The sequence below is a fragment of the Necator americanus genome, chromosome II (assembly GCF_031761385.1).
Source record: "Necator americanus strain Aroian chromosome II, whole genome shotgun sequence".
In the NCBI taxonomy this organism is placed as follows: domain Eukaryota; kingdom Metazoa; phylum Nematoda; class Chromadorea; order Rhabditida; family Ancylostomatidae; genus Necator; species Necator americanus.
The window spans coordinates 1,254,387-1,272,729 of record NC_087372.1 but is presented as its reverse complement, the minus strand read 5'-3'; the positions used below and the strand labels follow the sequence as shown (position 1 = coordinate 1,272,729).

At 41.0% G+C, this 18,343-nt stretch overlaps 7 protein-coding genes across 9 annotated transcripts; 5 read left to right on the top strand and 2 right to left on the bottom strand.

The window, feature by feature from the left end:
* Positions 1-258: 258 nt before the first annotated feature.
* RB195_016559 (uncharacterized protein) lies at positions 259-1,711 on the bottom strand (the record flags this gene model as incomplete). The annotated part of the gene is made up of 4 exons (XM_013437238.2): positions 259-531; positions 594-720; positions 1,226-1,320; positions 1,574-1,711. The coding sequence occupies 4 exons, from the start codon at positions 1,709-1,711 to the stop codon at positions 259-261; spliced, it is 633 nt and encodes a 210-aa protein (XP_013292692.2).
* Positions 1,712-2,077: 366 nt separating this feature from the next.
* RB195_016558 (uncharacterized protein) lies at positions 2,078-3,252 on the top strand (the record flags this gene model as incomplete). The annotated part of the gene is made up of 6 exons (XM_064183140.1): positions 2,078-2,164; positions 2,287-2,373; positions 2,492-2,567; positions 2,658-2,762; positions 2,893-2,961; positions 3,092-3,252. 6 exons carry the CDS (start codon positions 2,078-2,080, stop codon positions 3,250-3,252), a joined length of 585 nt encoding a protein of 194 aa, XP_064039021.1.
* Positions 3,253-3,643: 391 nt separating this feature from the next.
* On the top strand, positions 3,644-4,122 carry RB195_016557 (uncharacterized protein; the record flags this gene model as incomplete). The annotated part of the gene is made up of 3 exons (XM_064183139.1): positions 3,644-3,756; positions 3,815-3,936; positions 3,986-4,122. The coding sequence occupies 3 exons, from the start codon at positions 3,644-3,646 to the stop codon at positions 4,120-4,122; spliced, it is 372 nt and encodes a 123-aa protein (XP_064039020.1).
* A 296-nt stretch (positions 4,123-4,418) lies between these two features.
* RB195_016556 (uncharacterized protein) lies at positions 4,419-6,586 on the top strand (the record flags this gene model as incomplete). Its single annotated transcript, XM_064183138.1, has 9 exons — positions 4,419-4,506; positions 4,578-4,685; positions 4,807-4,990; positions 5,075-5,156; positions 5,681-5,777; positions 5,833-5,911; positions 6,032-6,156; positions 6,209-6,384; positions 6,452-6,586. 9 exons carry the CDS (start codon positions 4,419-4,421, stop codon positions 6,584-6,586), a joined length of 1,074 nt encoding a protein of 357 aa, XP_064039019.1.
* Positions 6,587-7,066: 480 nt separating this feature from the next.
* RB195_016555 (uncharacterized protein) lies at positions 7,067-9,983 on the bottom strand (the record flags this gene model as incomplete). Of its 2 annotated transcripts, XM_064183136.1 has the most annotated exons (11): positions 7,067-7,131; positions 7,196-7,357; positions 7,424-7,498; positions 7,727-7,812; positions 8,004-8,088; positions 8,145-8,306; positions 8,366-8,518; positions 9,259-9,402; positions 9,547-9,638; positions 9,703-9,793; positions 9,896-9,983. In XM_064183136.1, 11 exons carry the CDS (start codon positions 9,981-9,983, stop codon positions 7,067-7,069), a joined length of 1,203 nt encoding a protein of 400 aa, XP_064039017.1. The 2 variants fall into 2 exon arrangements, with proteins under 2 accessions (XP_064039017.1, XP_064039018.1); XM_064183137.1 differs by lacking the exons at positions 8,366-8,518; positions 9,259-9,402; positions 9,547-9,638; positions 9,703-9,793; positions 9,896-9,983 and having other exon boundaries at positions 8,145-8,238.
* A 7,140-nt stretch (positions 9,984-17,123) lies between these two features.
* RB195_016554 (uncharacterized protein) lies at positions 17,124-17,639 on the top strand (the record flags this gene model as incomplete). The annotated part of the gene is made up of 1 exon (XM_064183135.1): positions 17,124-17,639. One exon carries the CDS (start codon positions 17,124-17,126, stop codon positions 17,637-17,639), a length of 516 nt encoding a protein of 171 aa, XP_064039016.1.
* Positions 17,640-17,714: 75 nt separating this feature from the next.
* On the top strand, positions 17,715-18,343 carry RB195_016553 (uncharacterized protein; the record flags this gene model as incomplete). 2 transcript variants are annotated; one of them, XM_064183134.1, is made up of 2 exons in its annotated part: positions 17,721-18,163; positions 18,226-18,343. In XM_064183134.1, the coding sequence occupies 2 exons, from the start codon at positions 17,721-17,723 to the stop codon at positions 18,341-18,343; spliced, it is 561 nt and encodes a 186-aa protein (XP_064039014.1). The 2 variants fall into 2 exon arrangements, with proteins under 2 accessions (XP_064039015.1, XP_064039014.1); XM_064183133.1 differs by lacking the exon at positions 18,226-18,343 and having other exon boundaries at positions 17,715-18,197.

The following is an 18,343-nucleotide window of genomic DNA, read 5'->3' as shown; positions in this document are numbered from 1 at the left end:
ATTTCGACGTAGGGTTTGATGTCCAGGACAGAATCTGATCCGGAAGAGGGAGACGGCACACCAAGAGGTAGAAAGGAATGTATTGGGCATTAACACATGGCAAAGATTTGATACGGCCAAAATAATAATAGAACTGTGAAAGTCACTGATCTGGTCCTTCTTCTTGTCACTTTTAACAGAAAAGAAACAGAATATAAATGGGGGTTCAGAGGAGTACAAGAAAAAAACAAGTACAAGAAAAGAAAGCAAAATTTCTGACTAGTCGTTCTTTTTCGACATTTCTTTAAAGCTCAAAACAGCAGAAGTAGATGCCTGAGCCTCAGTGGAATAATCTTGGTCTAGGTTTTTGATAACAAAGTACAAATCAGCGAAAAATACTATTGTTGCGGGGACGAGACCAATAATGAATCGAGTGGCTAGATCGAGGTGCAGATGAGGATATGCGAACTGCACGCCAGAGAATCCAAAAAAGAATGCGCCTACTACTGTAATAACAACGTTGAAGATGGACATCAGCTGACGATTCACAACCTAAAAAAATCAAAGTGGAATTCCTAAAGAACAGGATTTAGTTAGACGCATTAATCACTCACCTTCAATTCTGCACCGAAATTCTCCATGTGGTTGACTTTTCCATACTTTTGGCTAGCGTCAACAGACTGCACAAGTTTCTTGTACGTCATATTCTCCTGCTGTTTGCGTAACTCCTCCGTTTTCGCTCTGGAGAAAGTTATAGATAAAAATCGAGTAATTTTATCGCTTATTCGTGAGAATGAACCATTTTTACATATTTTCGTGCTACACTCGCGAAAACGTGGAGAAACCTCATCGGATTTGTAGCGTCGAAGATCGCCACATTATACCCCTCAAGTTCTTTTCCATCTACCACTTTGATCCCTAATTTTTCAAAAGAGTAAGTTAAAGAAGTTTTGCCGGAGAGGTCGCAATCTGGTTATCTGAAGGACTTTAGTTCTACCATTGATTTATTATCCTCTCCTAACACTTACGGTCTAAACCATATCCGAACAGAAACTTATTATTAGTCGAAAAAGATGAATGCCAGCACCTTAAACAGTGCACAAAGAACGTGCAGAAAGGTAAAGGGTAAATGGTCAAATATTTTTGTTAGCGCCTCACACCCTCCATCAGTGTAAACTGATGAACCAGTAGAACCTTGGTGTAATCAGAATAAGAGAACTAAGCAAAAATCTGAAAAAGAAAGAACCTAAATTCGGGCGAAGCTCTGTATGTGTTATCCTCGAGATAAGGTGTCAACTTATTGAAGAACACGAAGACTGGTGCATCCGACGGCAACACATCCTGGAATACATATATAAACAGCGCTGCCTTGTACCGTCCTCTATGACTAGTGCTTAGGCCTTAGGGACCCGATTGATTTGACTACTTACATCGAGAAATAAGGGCGCCAGTGAGTGGCGCTCCAACTACATTTTACCCCAAGAAATCTGCTATTATAAGAATTCAGCTGTTTCATAATCTGACTACTTCACAACTCACTCAATGTAAAGCTTTCACAATTGTTGGGACAAAATCCAACCCTTGATACGCATACCTTAATAACGGTAATATCTTCCATACAGAGGAACTTCTTGCTTCGCATTTTTCGAAGAACTTGCTTCCCGTTGTCATCAGCGTAATCCTCCAATATCTTTAGTCTTTTTCTATCAACATCGCTGACCAGCCATTGCATTATTTAACACTACAAATCAAAAAATTAAAACAACACTTTAACAAGAGTGCACAAAAAGAGAGGGAAGGACCAAAATACAACACTAGACCTCGCGACCAAAGGTTGACACAGTTTGCACAATTTCGCGCTCAAACGGTGTTTCTGCGTCCCATTCGTGACGTCTTCTTTTTCCAAATTTCGCTTTTGAACATAATCTCCTCTTTGGATGTGATTGAATGACCTGGAGAGGGTTAATTTCTCGTATTTCAGTGTTTTTTGTTACGATCTTGACAGAAGTGGAAGTATTTTGTACTAATTTCCAGTTTTCGCTACTACTTATTTCTACATAACCTGATCAGTCTAGTAGAACTTTTTTTTTATCCAGATATGGGTCATAAACGGAAATCGCAAGGTGGAGATGGCGCCATTGACGTGGCTTACTCAAGCATCCAATTAGACCCCTCCGAAAATAATGTAATTTGTTTCTTGCTTGAAATTTAACGAGGCGGGCTGTGGTTATGTCAATGTTTTCATTACTGAAAACAGAATTAAAGCTAGCCGTTCATATCTTCGTCTTTTGTCACAAATAAATTCAGAAAGAGCTGGTCGTTGAGCCGGGAAGGAGAAAGTCAAAATCTTCTCGAGACAGATTTGTTCTCTACTTAATACGGAAGCCGATTGAGGTCTGAATTTTACATCATCAGTCTCCTTTAACCTACTTATATTCCTTTGCACGCTCGTAACTGTGTTGATTTTACTTTTCTGGGCAGTTATGACCAAAGTCTGGTTGAATAGTTGTAGGTTACAACGGAAGACCTGAGTCAAGCAAACCTTCCATTAGAATCATGTATTAACGAAGAGAGCCGGATTGCATTAGGTATTTTCAATTTCTTTTTTTGACTTGACGCTTTTCCAATATCTTTTTGGCTCAAGGCAAGCTTTGCTGGACTTTAGAAGTTTCATCTAGGAGGTCACGACTTTATTGTTCGTGGTGCGGGTTTGCCTTCACAAACTTATCATATTCCTGCTAGCGTTATACATTCATCGGAAGGCACTTCTTCAGTAGAAGCAGGTTAGGACCCTATGGATCTGATTCAAGTTTATCGCGTATTTTCTTATCCGTATATGCATATGCTTTCATTCTTTTTGCTGATTTTATAATCACAGCTTTCTTCCTTTGAATTTTAGTTGGAATTTTACAGGTGGTGTCGTCACAGGATCCTTAGTAATCTCAAGGGCTGAGTTCCACAAGTCAGATGACATTTCTGAAGGTTTGTTCTTCAGCTTCATTTTTGCTTGTATCTTTTAATCTGGAGGTAGAAAATTCTGCTTTTTCTTCCCAAATCCACTGGAATTCAGATGATTTTCTCATCTTTTCTTCATAAATTATCCAATCTTTAGGTGACGATGTTGCATCCGATCTTCCTCAACACCTTCCCTTGAAGCCGATTAAGAAGAAAGTTTCTCGAAAAGGGATCCATCGTCTACGGCAACGACTGAGCGCCAATGGAGTAAAGAAGTTCACATTTAATCATGTTTCTAATTCAAAAGAAAAGTGTTGATATCGCTGCCATTCTCAATCAGTGTATTTTGTAGTTGTTGAACTTTTTAAAGTGTAGCCCGATTTGTTAGTCTTTTTCTTTTTGTTTTGCCGTTATTTTCACAGTTAAAAATTTGTTGTTACTCCTCACATCTGTGTGCTGTGATAATTGAGTACAAGTTATTGAATAATTTGTTTTTTCTGTTTCCAAAGATGAGAAGTAAAGTTTATTCAGTTTCGATTGCATATAATATCCCTTCTATGATGTTGAGGACCTAATTTGTTACTTGAGTTTTTGGTGTCTTCCTTGACAAGTGCAGGATATGTAGAACGCAGAATTTTTTTCTTCTAGAGAACCAATGTATCATTTTTCCTTCTTATTTTGATTTAGATTTAATTATAGTCCTTGAGCAATGACCACTCCTATCTGCGTTATCTCTAAACGAAAAGGGACCTCCTCTGGTGAACAAGACATTCACTCTTTACCTTGTAAGCTCCATTACGATGGTCCGGCGCCGGTATCAAGGTTAGTTGTGTCATAAGTTTTCGATTTCGTAATATTTTTAAACTGTTCTTTCTTATAGTTATTTCATCCAAGAAGAGGGCCCTAACGGGAAGAGGCGGGCTGCTTTTCGTGGCCATGGGCTAGAAGGAGTGAAGCTTGATTTACCTCCTAATTATGAACTATGTGTGCTGAAAAAACGAGGTAAAAACTCTTTAATATTCTCTTAAATCATCTAAAAGTTCTGTTTTAGCTGGTGATGTTTTCGATATTGAGCGTCGTGAGCGTTCTTTCATGCTTTGGGAATGGGATAGGGAGGCTGGTGAGCGATCCGCTGCTGCTAGAGCACTTTCACAGTTGAAGGTAGCTCACGCCCTCGCCGACGATTGAGCACTACTTTCCTGGTATGAATACAAGTAGTGATCTCATTTCCCCTACTCCCCTGTTTAGTGACTTCTTCTGGCCTTGGTTGATGACTTCACGTAATTCCACTCATTTCTTGCTGTTTTCCTCCTCTTCGTTCTATTCTGAGTGGTAGAGATTTCCTAATAAAGACGTCTTTTCAACTTTTAACTTTTATCACTTTGTTCAAACTTGTTCAAAGGTCTTCAAACCTTATTTACATGTAGTTCGTTTAAATATTCTCATGATCTTTGTATACTCGGGTCCAGAATTCTTCACATCAGATGCAATTATCAATATACGTATTGTTGCCGTGTATTACTACTGTTCTTGTGGAACAAACTGCATCTGAGCCGATCTCCTTAATTACAGGTGCGAAATGAACTTTTCGATTCTATGTAGAATTTTTGTCTTCACTGTTAGGCCTTTAGTTCGTTGTTAAGGAGCCGCTGTAGTTTTTGGCGGTGGTGCTTTGTGGTCCTTCCAACATAAGATCAAGTGCAAATTGTTCGAATGTTGTGATAAGCCTTACGTGAATCCACGATTCGACAGTGAGTTCAATATCAGATATATATATTTTTTTGCGGATTTTGGCTTCTCTTGAGGTTTACTGAGATGCCAGTTATAAGCTGCTTATGTAAGAAACTCCCATATTTCTTACTTTCCATCCAGAACTCCACCGTGATCTCAACGAACTCATCTACGGTCAGCATCTAGTTCTTGAGACTGTTGAGAATGCACTTCGTGCTCACTGGAGCAACGAACAACCGAAGAAACCATTAGCTATGTCATTCCACGGGTTTACTGGCTCCGGGAAGAACTATGTTACCGAAATCATTGCTAACAGCACCTTCAAGTGAGATCGGTAATTTTCGTAGAACCTTGTTCGTCGTAGTAAAATTTATACACAAACCGCAACTATTATAGCGGTATGTTATAGAAATGGTATGCGAAGTAATTTCGTTCATCATATTGTGGCTACTTCGGAGTACCCTGACAAGAATAAACTCAACGAATATAAGGTATGTGTGAGTGCATTTGTTTATCGATTGTCAGTTGTGCTTCTTGATGTATATGCTAGATTGAGTAAGAAAACACCAGATTCCGCAACAAGTTCCCCAAATTCCTAATAGATATTTTGGAGTTTGTCTCAGGAACCGATGAGCGGGATTTTCTTCCGAAATATTTCTGTAGCTCACGGATGCCCAAATCCATGTTGGTGATTTTGTGCATGTCCCAGCTTGCTGTGAATTCTTTATGCTTACAGTCGGGTATTGAAGGTCGGTACAGTTGCGCAAGCCATCGTTAGCTTCACTTCGACTGCAGCGATAAATGATGCTGGCGAGGGTCCCCCCTTCCCCCGCCCCACCCGATAAAAAGCGCTACGCTCCATCGCTCTTCTTCTAGTCCAACGCAATTACGCAGTTGCACTGTCTCAGAACGTTTTGATTGTTTCGTTTTAGGAAATTCGTACTTGTTCAAGTGTAGCTGGCTTAACTTCTGTTTGTCCTGATATTTTGTTAACACTTCGATCAATGTTTTGCAGCTGAAATTACGGGAACGGATATTGAATGGCGCGAGTAAGTGTAGCCGAGCAATGTTCGTCTTTGATGAAGCCGACAAACTTCCAGAGCAACTACTAGGTAGGTTTCCTTTTTTTTTAGAAGTTTCAGAAGTGTGTTAAGTCATAATTTTTAGAGATAATAAAACCATTCCTCGATTATTACGATTCTGTTGGCGGCATTGATTTCCGGAAGACTACATTCCTCTTTCTAAGGTTGGTGCCCACGTGGTCACATCATATTACTTTCTTTTTTTCTTGATATATTAAAGAAAATTTTTGTGATTTCTTTTTTTTTAATATTGAAGCCTTGAAAGCTTTGTACTGCTGTTACAGCAATCGTGGAGGCAGTATGATTGCGAATTTAGCCTTCAGTCACTACCAATCAGGTAGTCCTCGAGAAGACCTTACGCTCAACAATTTCGAAAGGATGCTTATGCAGGCAGCTTACAACGAACCAGGTGGCAGACAAAAACCGCTTACTGCTCGAAAATTTCTCAGATGATAGTTTAGGCGGCCTCAAACTCACTGAGCTTATCTCTAGCCATTTGATTGATCATTTCATCCCATTTCTACCTATGGAGCGTCGCCACATCTATTCTTGTACTGTGTTCTACCTAAAATCGCGAGGTAGAGAGGATCTAGCCAAAGACGACGAACTTGTACAGCGAATAGTTAATTCTCTTCAGGTATATCTGTTACTTCTCTATTCCCTTTAATTCTAGGTGACTTCTTCTGCACATATTATCTTTTCAGTATTTTCCGAAAGATAAGGAAATCTTCTCCAGTTCTGGCTGTAAACGGATAGCAGCGAAAGCGGGTTTGGAAATAAGTAAAGAAACAATCCCTTCTTTTTCAATCAAGCATTTGACTTTTGACGACGAGCTCTAGTTTCCCACCTATTCATTGACTAGATCTATATTTTTAAAAGAAAAGTTGCTTTAAATAACGTATTTGTAGTCCGTTGTTCATATTGTTAATCTTGCAACGTAACACTCTCGTTAACCTACTCACTGAACTCTCAGCTTTCATTCCCTCTTTTTCGTGTTTCAAAGTCCGAGTGATCCGTTGTAGATACGCTAGTCATTTTTGCATCTGTGTTTGCCGGTTATTTTAGATTACTGTTTGTATTACGCTATTTCCTAGGGTTACTGCCTTGCTCTATTGCATTCTTGCTTGTTTTATTCTTCATCTCCAGCTGTTTTCAAATTTGTTGCCTCAACGTTGGGAACAGTCGCCAAGTTCAGATAACGGGAATCATTGCTGTATCAGCAGATAAAGATATGTCACTGTTTATTGATCACTTCATAGTGGAATTCATCGACGCGTATAAGGGAATGTAGTTATTTGACGAGTTCTGTAGGCGAGTATCTAGCTAGAGCAACAGACAGATCGGCGTAGCACGTCTCGTGGCGCTCTAACACATTTTGCCGGTGCTGAAATAGTGGGACAAGTAGTAAATCGAGTTACTTGAAGTTTCAAGAGAATTGTGCTTTGAACCTGGGCAAGAAGTGAATATACTGCCAGCTTTTGTACATTCCATAATTGTTTGTGAATCTGTTAGATATGACGGAGTAAGCTGGTACGGACATGACAGTACAGTCATCAAATCGTATGCGTAGGAGTGCACAGGAGCGAATGATGATGGCAATTTCTTGTATTCTTCATGAAATTAATTCATTTTTGTATTCGGAATTAAAATGGGTTAGCACGCATCAGGAGAGTTACCTTTACTGACCAATCCTTCATTAGCGATGAGGAATTCTGTCGTGTTTTTCAATGGTAGTGTCTCGTTGCGTGCTCCTGAAGGTCCATGATTGCATAGGTTCGAAACCAATAAGGATTCAGAGGCAACTAATTCGAGGTTTCAGCTGAGAAAGAAAATTTCGATTCTGCTTTCTAGAAGAAACATTTCGAGTTGGCATTTTTCTTGAATGTTAATAGAATTTACTTCTTTAATTTGCATATTTTAATTGTGTAAATCTACCACTCATTTCTATTGAAGACTGTAAAAATCACTTCATAACTCACCAGAGTCCTTTTCATCATTCAACGATGTTGTGTTGCAGCAAAACCCCACGATCGAGTTAGTTTGACTTTGGCAAGTGTAGCCGATCCTAAAAACGTTCGTGCTCTGCAGAAGCTATTTTTACTTTAACTCACGTTACTTTACTTCGCTTCAATTTCTACAATAAACTACCAGACTGCCTCAAAGTTTGAAGCTTTTATGAATTCCAAACAGGATCTAGGCTCACAGTTATCTGTGGAAAACTACAGTAAACGTGCAAGCTGTGTTACGTCACCTTACCTGCAGGTGGTCACTCCAACGGTGCATTTTTGTGGTTCACCATTCTCAGGATACAAGTACACATGAGACCCGTTTGGACATCTTCCTTAAAAATTACGCTTACAGCTTATTTTGAAACTACTTTCACAAGAATTCGCAGACCTTCTATTTTTGTAGAGCAACAAAATCCCCATGGATTCCCGCGATACGGAGCGATACATTCGTAGCCGTCGGAACATGTGCGATGAGTGTGCATTGGGTTACATTTCATAGGACGTCTTGATCTTGTATCGATCAGAGGCAGCTGCCCAAGAGGGCAATAGTCTAAGGTTAGTAATCCTCTACGCAAATGGCACCATACTCATCCTGACCACTTTCCTAACCTTTTTCTGGTCTGCAGCAGTGTCCACTTCTTTCCTTTCTTGTACATATAAAATCCATAGGACACTGATCGGTAACAGAAGAATGAGAACAGTGAATCGGCAACAATTTGTTCGGGGATGCGAATGAAACTGAGTTTTCTGGACAAACTCCTCCTGGAAATTACGTTTCCTGATTCGTACGGTTTACTTCAAATATCACTGCTGGCCAAAACAAACAACCTCAACTAAACCTCTCCTCTCCTTACTTAAAAAGTAGATCGAAAATTCCTACAAATCCCAGGAAGTAAGGATCTACGTCTGACTTATTCTAATCCTCTATTTATTAAAGCTTCTTCGAACATTACTCTTTAATTTCCATTTTCAGTTCTTTCTTTTCAGTTTCTGTTAAAATTTCAGCAGGAATCTTTCTTTTCTAGGCGAAAGTGTATTCTGAGAGAAAGTATGGCTAAACCCACTTTTAAAAGTAGGCTGCAATTGAAAGAAGGAGATTTTTTTTTGCCCAGAAATTACTGTGGTTCGGCCAGAAAGTTTTCACGAAGTTGAGATTTGCTAGAATAAGATTGTGATTAGTCGTTATTCATTGTAATGCAAAAATTCGAAAAAAGTGGCATGTGATAAAAAGTTCCTCGAAATGTGTAGCTGCTTATCTGTTTGATTCTGAGCAAAATAAAGAAGCATTTATAGTCACCGTGCGTTCAACTAGCAAGACGCGACGCATCTGCTGTAACTCGTGCGCTCTTTCTCTGCTTGACACAATTCCTTTACCAGTCCCTTGCCCCAATCAAAAGTGTTCATGCGATAGTAAACATCCGAGTCAACAAAATAACCAACTCAGAAAAAATTGCATTAAAAAACGGTGTTGAGTAGACGCAAAATACAAACGATGATTGAACCTAAATTTGAAAATCCGCAACACACACGTCGACGGAATAGCTTATCGTAGGAGCAGCGATACCCGTCCGGGCACTGTGAATATTTCCCGCATGTGATTGGAGTTGTTGTCGGAGACAAAGCTATTATTTCGCCAGGATAGCAAGCTGAAAAAAGAAAAACGTAGTTTTTTTTATGGATTTGGATTAATAATGTCTCTGAAAGTATGGCAAAAATGAAATGGGCTCTATGGAGCAACTAGTGCTAAGGTGCAAGCCAAGGAAGAGAAAAGGAGATCCTGAACGAATAACCTGTATAGAGACAAACGCTTTCACATTCTTCTTCAGTAGCAAATCGATTTGCATTTCTTTCCTTGCAATTTAAAAATAGGAACTTTTTGCATCTAAAACAGAAACAGCTTTTGTCAAAAACTTGTTCAATTCGTAAGATCAAAAATTGAGGCCCACCTCAATTCGTATGCGTCAAAGTAAAACATGGTAACCGGCCTCGAGCTACAGTCCCCAAAGCCGGGATTTGGCGGAAGAGAGCATATTTTGACTGAAAATTCAAGGCAAATAATTTAGAATTAGATTTCTGTTCAATTCAAATGCATGCGTGCTACTGGAAGAGCTTACATTGACATAACAACAAATGATGTACCTGCACTCATTGTGTTAGCAGTTTTAGAAATTGGCAGCGCTATTTGAATGAATGGAAATATAAGGAATACGTTAAGAAGTGGTCCCATTACGGATCAAAACATGCGACCTTCCTAGCATATGGGCACACACGGAATAGGAGTGGAAGTTTTTTTTTTCTTTTTCTTGAGGAACTGAGCGTGAGAACTAGGAAGTAGACAAACTACGATCCGGTACTTAAGCTGGCGAAGATCAAACAATCGCGTGGACATGAAAAGCTCACGACATTTCTCGACGTTCCATGAGAAACGAAATACGTATAGGATGATCAAAACATACTTGTTATTTTCTGATAATTCAAGGCTCAGGGACTAAAATCCCGACTCATGACTCAGGGATGAAAATTTTTTTGTTCTTGATTCTTATGGTACTTGATATTTAATTTTCTGTTGAAATTTGAATACGATCAAAAACGTAGTTTTTTTGTAGTTAACGATACCTGCTAGAGTTACTGTAGCCTAAGTCTCTGAAAAACTTCCGAATGAAGACAGTTAAAGACTTCACACCATCAAAATTACTACAAAAGTACTTAGCTAACTACTTAGAACCACTTCAAAGAAGGAAATAAACTTGAAAGGTAGTTTAGCATTGCGAGAACTATTGGCTAAGTTGTTGATGGTTTCGTCTGCCGTTGTCCACTACTTTTACGGCATCGATTGTATGAGAACCACGAAAAACACGAAGAATCACAACAAAGACGTAAACAAAGACAGTTCGCAAGTTTATGCAGGCAGCGGCACAATGAGCTTCGATGTTGTACTGGATACTGAAAGATGTAAGATGGCTCTCCAAAACAACGGGGTCTAAGTATCTCTTTGCACATTGAAGTTGATCTTCAGGTGAGAGTAGTTTTCTTTTCTTCTCCACTATTCTTAACTGTTTTTCTTGCGTTTTCTTTTTCAATCCCTGGTCATTTTTCTGTGTAATCAGGTAATCCGTAGCAGATAATGTATATGATGAATTTTCGTCTGAAGCACGTTTCTAATCGCAGAGCGAGCGTCCAGAACTCCTCTTTGTCTTCTCGTCCCTTCTCAATCAATGGCTTCTACCGAAATGTTCCTTGTTGTTCCAAAGGAGCGTCATTATTTCTGTAAACATTCTTTTCTTCGCGCATGCGCCGTTTCATTTCCCATCACATAAGGCTGCTATTCTTTTCTTCGAAATTCTTTGAAGTAAGATTAAACAGTCATGAAAATGACAGTAGTGTATCCAAGAAAATCCAAATTTCCTCTTTGTTCTTACCATATCACTCATTCTGGCTGTTACTACCAGTTTTATTCACTTTCGTTTTACCAGACGAACTGGTAATCAAACGCAGGTAAATAAGCGGTTTTTTTTTTGCACAAATGAGCTAAGAAATTTCTACCACAGGTATAAATACGATATCAATGAATACGAATGATGTTGTTTTACTGCTGGATTGCGAAGGAGCAAATGCTCTCGGAATGTTTGAGCAGAGTGCTCGAATTTCCTAATGGATATTATTATACGACTGCGCGTCTTTTCTCAACGTGTTCAGAAATTAATGAGAAATATTGAGATTTGTGAATGTTGACGATTCACGATTTACACGATTGATTTACAGTCATGCAATAACGAGGCAGTCCCCGGCACAAAAATTTCAAAACATTTCGTTGTCTCTGTACGACTTGCTTTCCAGCCGAAATTTCCCTAATTTGTTGAAAAAATCCAAAAATATCGCTTGCTTGATTTTGTTGTATGAACTTTTAGTACTAGAATTCGTTATTGTTGCATACATGTAATCCATGCACATCCTTGGAATTTTCCAATACTTCTAAATGAGTGCTTCACAGCTGGAAGTGATTTTATGATTTCGACTTTTAATAAGAAGTGGATTTGCATGAATTACTCGGTCTCCACTTAGCGTCCGGCAGTCATGCACTTGTGTTTTCATGGATTGCTTCATTTATCAGAAAAACCTTACGTAGGAATCGAACAAAACTAATTTAATTTCGCCTCTGTCCTAGGTCTTGCCCAAAAATTTACCTCCAGAAATAGATAGCTGTCTCATTGGCCCTTTGATTCATCTTCATATGAACACTCTTGAATATTCTATCAACGAATCTGTCGTTTCATTTCTTCTCGTTCTTTCATTCTTTCGGTTTTCTTCTCGTGTAAACAAAAATATTCGAAGGTAGAGGCTGTCTGCAAAGTGTTCTCTTTGACTTCTTTTTAAGCAAATATTCATTCTATGGTTCGCTGCCCCAACTAGTTGATCTGCCTACATACTTGACGAAGTTCCCACTTGTGAAGAAATGCTTTCAAGGGCAAGCTGACCATCCCTCTTCTTTTACTTTCGCTTATTCTTCCTCGAAACTTATATCCATCTTTGTCATTGCCCCACTGTACAGTCTTTTTTGGCAGAATACGCTTGTTTAAAACGGCATAATACGAAACTGACGTAGATGGGAAACTTGAAGCAAAACGTAGAGTTCGAGGTGTAGATTACGAGTGTGAGTTGGTCCTAACTCAATTGCCCTAAACCCTTAACCCTCCTCAAAAATGGCGTGGGAGTAACGTTTGTTTCTACGAGGCACGTTAGAACGCGGCCCCTTCTACTCGCTCCGGTTCCCTCAGCAGGCTATTCATTAGTTCTACTTTAAGAGGGCAATTAATTGAGGGAACCTCAGCATTTTTTTGGATCGCTCGTGGACGTGACTTTTGCACAAGGGTGGGGCGTTTTCACGTGAATCGTAGGAACAAACGCAGTTTCGTACGCCGTTTCTTAGAAATATCCTCACATCACCTGCTTAAGTGTGGCTCTGGATGACTTTCTTCTCTATTCTTCCACAAAATGTCTGTAAGATAACAAAGATAATAATTCTCTGAAATGCTGAGGTGTTCCCACATTTTGGAAAAGGATCGAATTTCTACTTCTGATTTCACTCGTTTGTATGGTTTCTTGGCAGTCATGCAAGTCATGCATCCTTCAATTGTGTTGCTTCATTTTCACCACAGCCCTAAAGCAAGCACTTTCCTGGTGTCTGTTCCTCCGTTTGTTGGATCGATCGCAATAGTGCACGCGATTGTGCGCCGCATGTTTTTTTTGTGGTGCAAATTCATGCTTGCGTCAGAATCATCGATTCAGAATTCCTCTGTGCTCTTGCCCTTTATTCCGATATTATCTGGCAACACTGTATTCACATATTCCTTTAACTGCAAGCGAACTTCCAGCAAAGTGTTGTATTGCCATGATATTTTTGATGCTGTCCCACCAAAGAACACAACCCCGATTGAACAACCAGGACCGAAGAAACGTGCTTTCTCATCTGAACAATTGAGCGACTCATTATGAATCATCACATGGACATTTCTACAGTTTGGAGATTTTCCATAGTTTCCCAAATTTCACCACATCTTGTTGCCTGAAAATTGACCCTTCGAATAAGAAAGCGTTGATTGTAACTCGTTATAAACCATTGCCGTGCAGAACTTTGTGCTGTGTCACGCATCTTACCGTTTCAGTTGTTGGTTTATTGTGCATTTGTAGCGGGGTTACTCATGTAGTAGTCAACATAAGAAGATCTGAGAAGCATTGATGGATAGCAGCAATAAGCAATAGCAATAATGGACGCGGAAGCAAGGAGACACTTTCTCGTTGAGCGCGGAAGATGTTTGAAGTGCCTCAGGGAGAACTGCAGAAGGGCATAAATTGCCCACGGAGAAACGCGTCATGCTTCTACTGTCACGTTCCCATCACGCAGCGACATGTCCCACCCCGGAGCAAGCGAGAGATGTCCGGGAGCGGACGGAGACTACGCCAGAGTCTAGAGGAAGCGGTGAACAAAATCATTTCGACGCCGACTGAGACTAGAGCGATTCGACACAGAGCAGCGGATCCAGGAAGCCGGCAGGGAGTATCGCGGAACCTCTGCGATCTTGTAACGCTCAATCCATTTTGTAGCACAGACTGTCGGATCAATCTCGGACTGTAAGCCGCCGCACCAGAGCTCCGCCCGAGGGGATCAGACTTCAGACTCTATCTCTGCTTTATGCTTTAACTTATCACCTTGCCTTATCGTGTGCCTTTGTCGTATATTTGCCTTCTTGTTTGCATCTTCGTATCATTAGGTTCAATTAGCCAAGTTAGAGGTGCTACATAAAGTGTTAAGCTTGCTTAGGCTTAGCTTAGGCCTAGCCTAGGCTTATTTTTAGGAGAGCCCGCATCTCCATAGATAGCATTTTTTCTGCCCGGTTTGGGTAAAATTGTGAAAACTGGGCCCATTTCTTTCAGCGATAACACTCGTGTGAGCGTGTGGCGACAAAAGGTCCGAAGACCAGGATTAACTGCACGCTGTCCAAAATCAGATACTATGGACTCGTGCGTCCCATCCCTCCGCCCGACACGGTGGATAGAACTTGATCACATGAATTTGAATTCTTTCCTCTAATTCTTCTGTGTGATGCGTAAGAAGCATGTCAGCTGAACTTGGATGTCCAAGCCGAGTACCGTGGAACTTCCGCGAGATACAATTTACGACACTCTTAAGGTTTAAAGGACGCGGACGGCGTCCTTTAATTTCCTTTTCCGTACAGGAACCATACCCAGCAAGATGTTGTCCTTCTTGTTCCTTCTTTTTTGTCTCGTTTAGTCTTGTTTACTTATTCGGGATTTAATTACTCATGTTTGAGGTTGTCTCGTTGATACCGCATGGCAAAATAAATCTGTGCAGAGCACGGTTATTGTTACCCACTACTTCGTTGTAGTCTGATATGAAACGTCCGCAAAACTCGAATAAAAATTGAGGAAAATCTCGATTTTGTATCAATTCTGAAACCTAGAACTCGAGGTGTTACAGAATTCCGCGAACTACGCAATGTGGAAGCATTACTCCGTGGTCTGATACTACAACATTTGCAAAAAAAAACCCTTCAGCAGTGATGGACAGTTGGCCAACTAACGCTTCCTGACTGCCTCCACCTTTCGTTTCCCAGTTTTTAAAAACCGTGCTAATTCTTACTCTTGATACGAACGACAACAACAAAAGCAAAAATGGTAATAGTGCGCAAAACTCAAAAGGAGAGACTGTTGGATAAGCAGAAGAAGAAAAGTATGGTATATGCCATTTGTGCGACGAATGGGCCCTACCCGACGTCGGAGACATTGCGAGTGTTTTGCTATCCTCTTACAAAACCGCAGTGATAGTGACTATCATTTTTCTAGGGAGCATCGCCGTCGGATATCTTTTCTTCTGGAGTTGCAGAATGAAACGCTGAACCACTCTCTTTCTCTCTCTCTTAAAACCTTCAGGAAACCAATGCGAGCATGGACATTAGGTATCAGGTGCATGCATTGTCTGTGAAGGATATCTTACTCACTCCAAGATGAACTATGGGAAACTTTCGAATCAGCCCACAGTCTCTGGAACAAAAACAAAACGGTTTATTCCCACTCAACACGACAATAAACCACTTTACTCCAGAGGCGGAAGTATAGCGAATCTTCCTCGCTACTAGATTTACCCCATTTCGCTTCATGTTGATTTCAAAACAAGGTCGAATCAGTGCACAAGCTCAAACCTGTAAATCCAAGCAGGTAATAGGATTCCATATTCTCCTTGACTCCAACACGGATAAGTAGTGAATACAACTATGAACATGAATTGAACAGCTATTTCGCTTACGACACCATCGCTGCTGAAGGGAAACTCGAGCAGATGAAGCCTCAATGAAGAAAAAAATCCGTTCTTTTCTTGAGAGCAACAATCCTTCTATAACACACATAGCAAAGTATTCAAACAAGGAGAAGAAGAAGGAGTTTTTACGAACACTCAGAACACCGCTATTTCATTTATGTTCAGGTGTATTTTATTGCACGCATCGTGTGGGTTTTTAACTTATACGGATTACTGCTTGTTCTAATTTTGTTAAACGCACATATGCGTGGTTGTAATGTAAATTTCGATTAGTCACGTTTGAGATGAACTTTTGTACCTCACTTTGTGTGGATCGCTCGCATGGCATGAATAAACGATAAGCACTGCGCCATTTAGTTCGCAATATCTTGCCTCACACGAATTCGGTTGTTGCTTTAGCGTCCTTTAGCTCTACTCGTTAAATTCGTATTCAATTTTCTCCTTCTGTTCTACTTACCACTACCGGACGGTGCGTAGATAGTCATGCCTAGTGCTTGGTTCGTGCTTCGATTTCTTCTGAAACATCCACAACCCAGTTAACTAAAGGCTGAGGGAACGGCTCCCACGAGCTACTAAGGCTAGGATCGGTACTGCGTAATTTTTCCTACTTTATTATATCCACTACCCATATGTTTATATTGTGTAATGTGCCGTTGTTTTAGATGTCTATTTCGTAGTACCATTATTTTAGAACGGCGTTGGGACCCGAAGCCTTTCAAGAGGAAGGAAACGAGACAAGCGGAGCCAAAACGCGCGGACGCACTCACATGGATCTGGACGGAGTATGATGGTTTGGCGCAGAACTCCTGATCTGGTTACTATGGTTCTCACGCGATTAAACTAACAAAAAATAGCTTTAGCCAGTGTGTCATAGCCAGCTGCGGGCGCGCTATCAGCCAGCTGGAACAAAAGGAAGCGGCTGCAGGAACGGTCACCACCAAAAGAAAGCGATGCAGTTGGGGGAGTACGCGTAAATAAACCCTAAACACCCCTCATCCCAAAACATACTCCACTCACACCCGACTCGTTAACTCCGTTTACAACACTTTAATCCGCGCCATTATTTCATTCATATTTACTTTGCAAAAGCCTCTTATGTTAATGTTGGTATATTTGCTTATTCATAATTACACTCCTTGAATACTTAGTGCCTTAATATTTCCTCTCGTATTATGTCCTTTAATCCTATTTGTATAGATGTTGCTTCAATATGCCTTGAATTATACGATCTTGTTTTAATATTTTTGTGATTTAGTTATTCAAGTTTGAGGTGCTTGCACACGAAACATGAAGAAATTGGGCTTAGTGGTGTTTCGTATTGTATGAAGGAGTGTGAAGCTCAATGATACCCGCGTCGCAATCTGTCGTTGCTGGTTTGGTATTCTGTTGAACACACGAGCCGTCAACATTATTATTACGACACTATAGTGTATCAAGAGCATGAAATCTGGCACAGCCCCCTGACCTGGTTGTATATCAACAGACTTTTCTCGGGCTGGTGGCCATCCGTTTCATGTAATCTTAGCAGCGCACATGACATCCTACCTTCAGAAAGAAAGGATCCCAGACCAGTGGAAGACCTTGCGAACCGTTCTTATCCATAAGAAAGGTGACCGAGAGGACCTTCGGAACTACCGTCCGATATGCTTGCTGAGCGTGTTATACAAAGTATTCATCAAGATCATCCTCACGCGCATACCTAGGATGCTGGATGAAGCCCAGCCTCAAGAACAAGCTGGATTCCGCCATTCAGCTGCTTGGACCACATCCCGACCGTGTCGAGGAAAGGGAGTACGACAAGGCGATACTATATCGCCAATGCTGTTTATGGCTGCATTGCAATGGATAATGAAATCACTTTCCTGGGAAGAAAGGGGCATACGTGTTGATGGAAGATTTCTTTCGAACCTTCGTTTCGCGGACGACATCGTTCTCTTTTCGAGCAGTACCAATGAAGCAGAAACGATGCTCAACGAATTGAACGAAGCAGGGAAGAGAATAGGACTACGAATAAACAGAAAGAAGACACAGTTCATGAAGAACGCCTAGTTTGAGGACGGAGGAGTACAATTTGAAATCTCCCAGATCGTGGAAACTTCGTCATACGTGTACCTCAGACGTTCTATGAACATGGAAAACGACTTGAAGGAAGAACTGAATAGAAGAATGAGAGCAGCATGGGCAGCATTCGCAACCGTCAGGAAAGCTACGGACCAACTGACGGACCAGGATCTTCGTGCCCATCTGTTCGATTCGACAGTCCCTCCAGCGCTCTGTTACGCAGCGGAGACGTGGGCAGACACCGCGGTCACGTCTAGGAAGCTACTTACTACCCACAGAGCCCTTGAGAGATGTCTCCTGAAGTTTAACCGGCGCACACAACACCTAGCCAATCTTCGTAGCTCCGACTTAAGAGGAATATCCCGTCTTCGCGACCTAGCGGAATATGTATCGAAAGCAAAACATAAATGGGCCGGTCACATCATGAGAAGAATCGACGATAGATGGACTAAAAGAACGTTTGAGTGGATCCCAAGGGACGCTAAACGCCCCCGAGGGAGACCGCCAACGAGGTGGGGTGACGTGTTCGCTACACGGATGAACTAGCTGAGAGCTCAGCTGGATACGGCTCAAGGATCTCGTCACTCACGAAGCTCGAGAACATCTTGGATGACTATGGCGAGGGAACGGAACGAGTGGAAGAGATGCTGGAACCCGCACGTCCAGTGAAGACGGGCCATCTAAGTATCTAA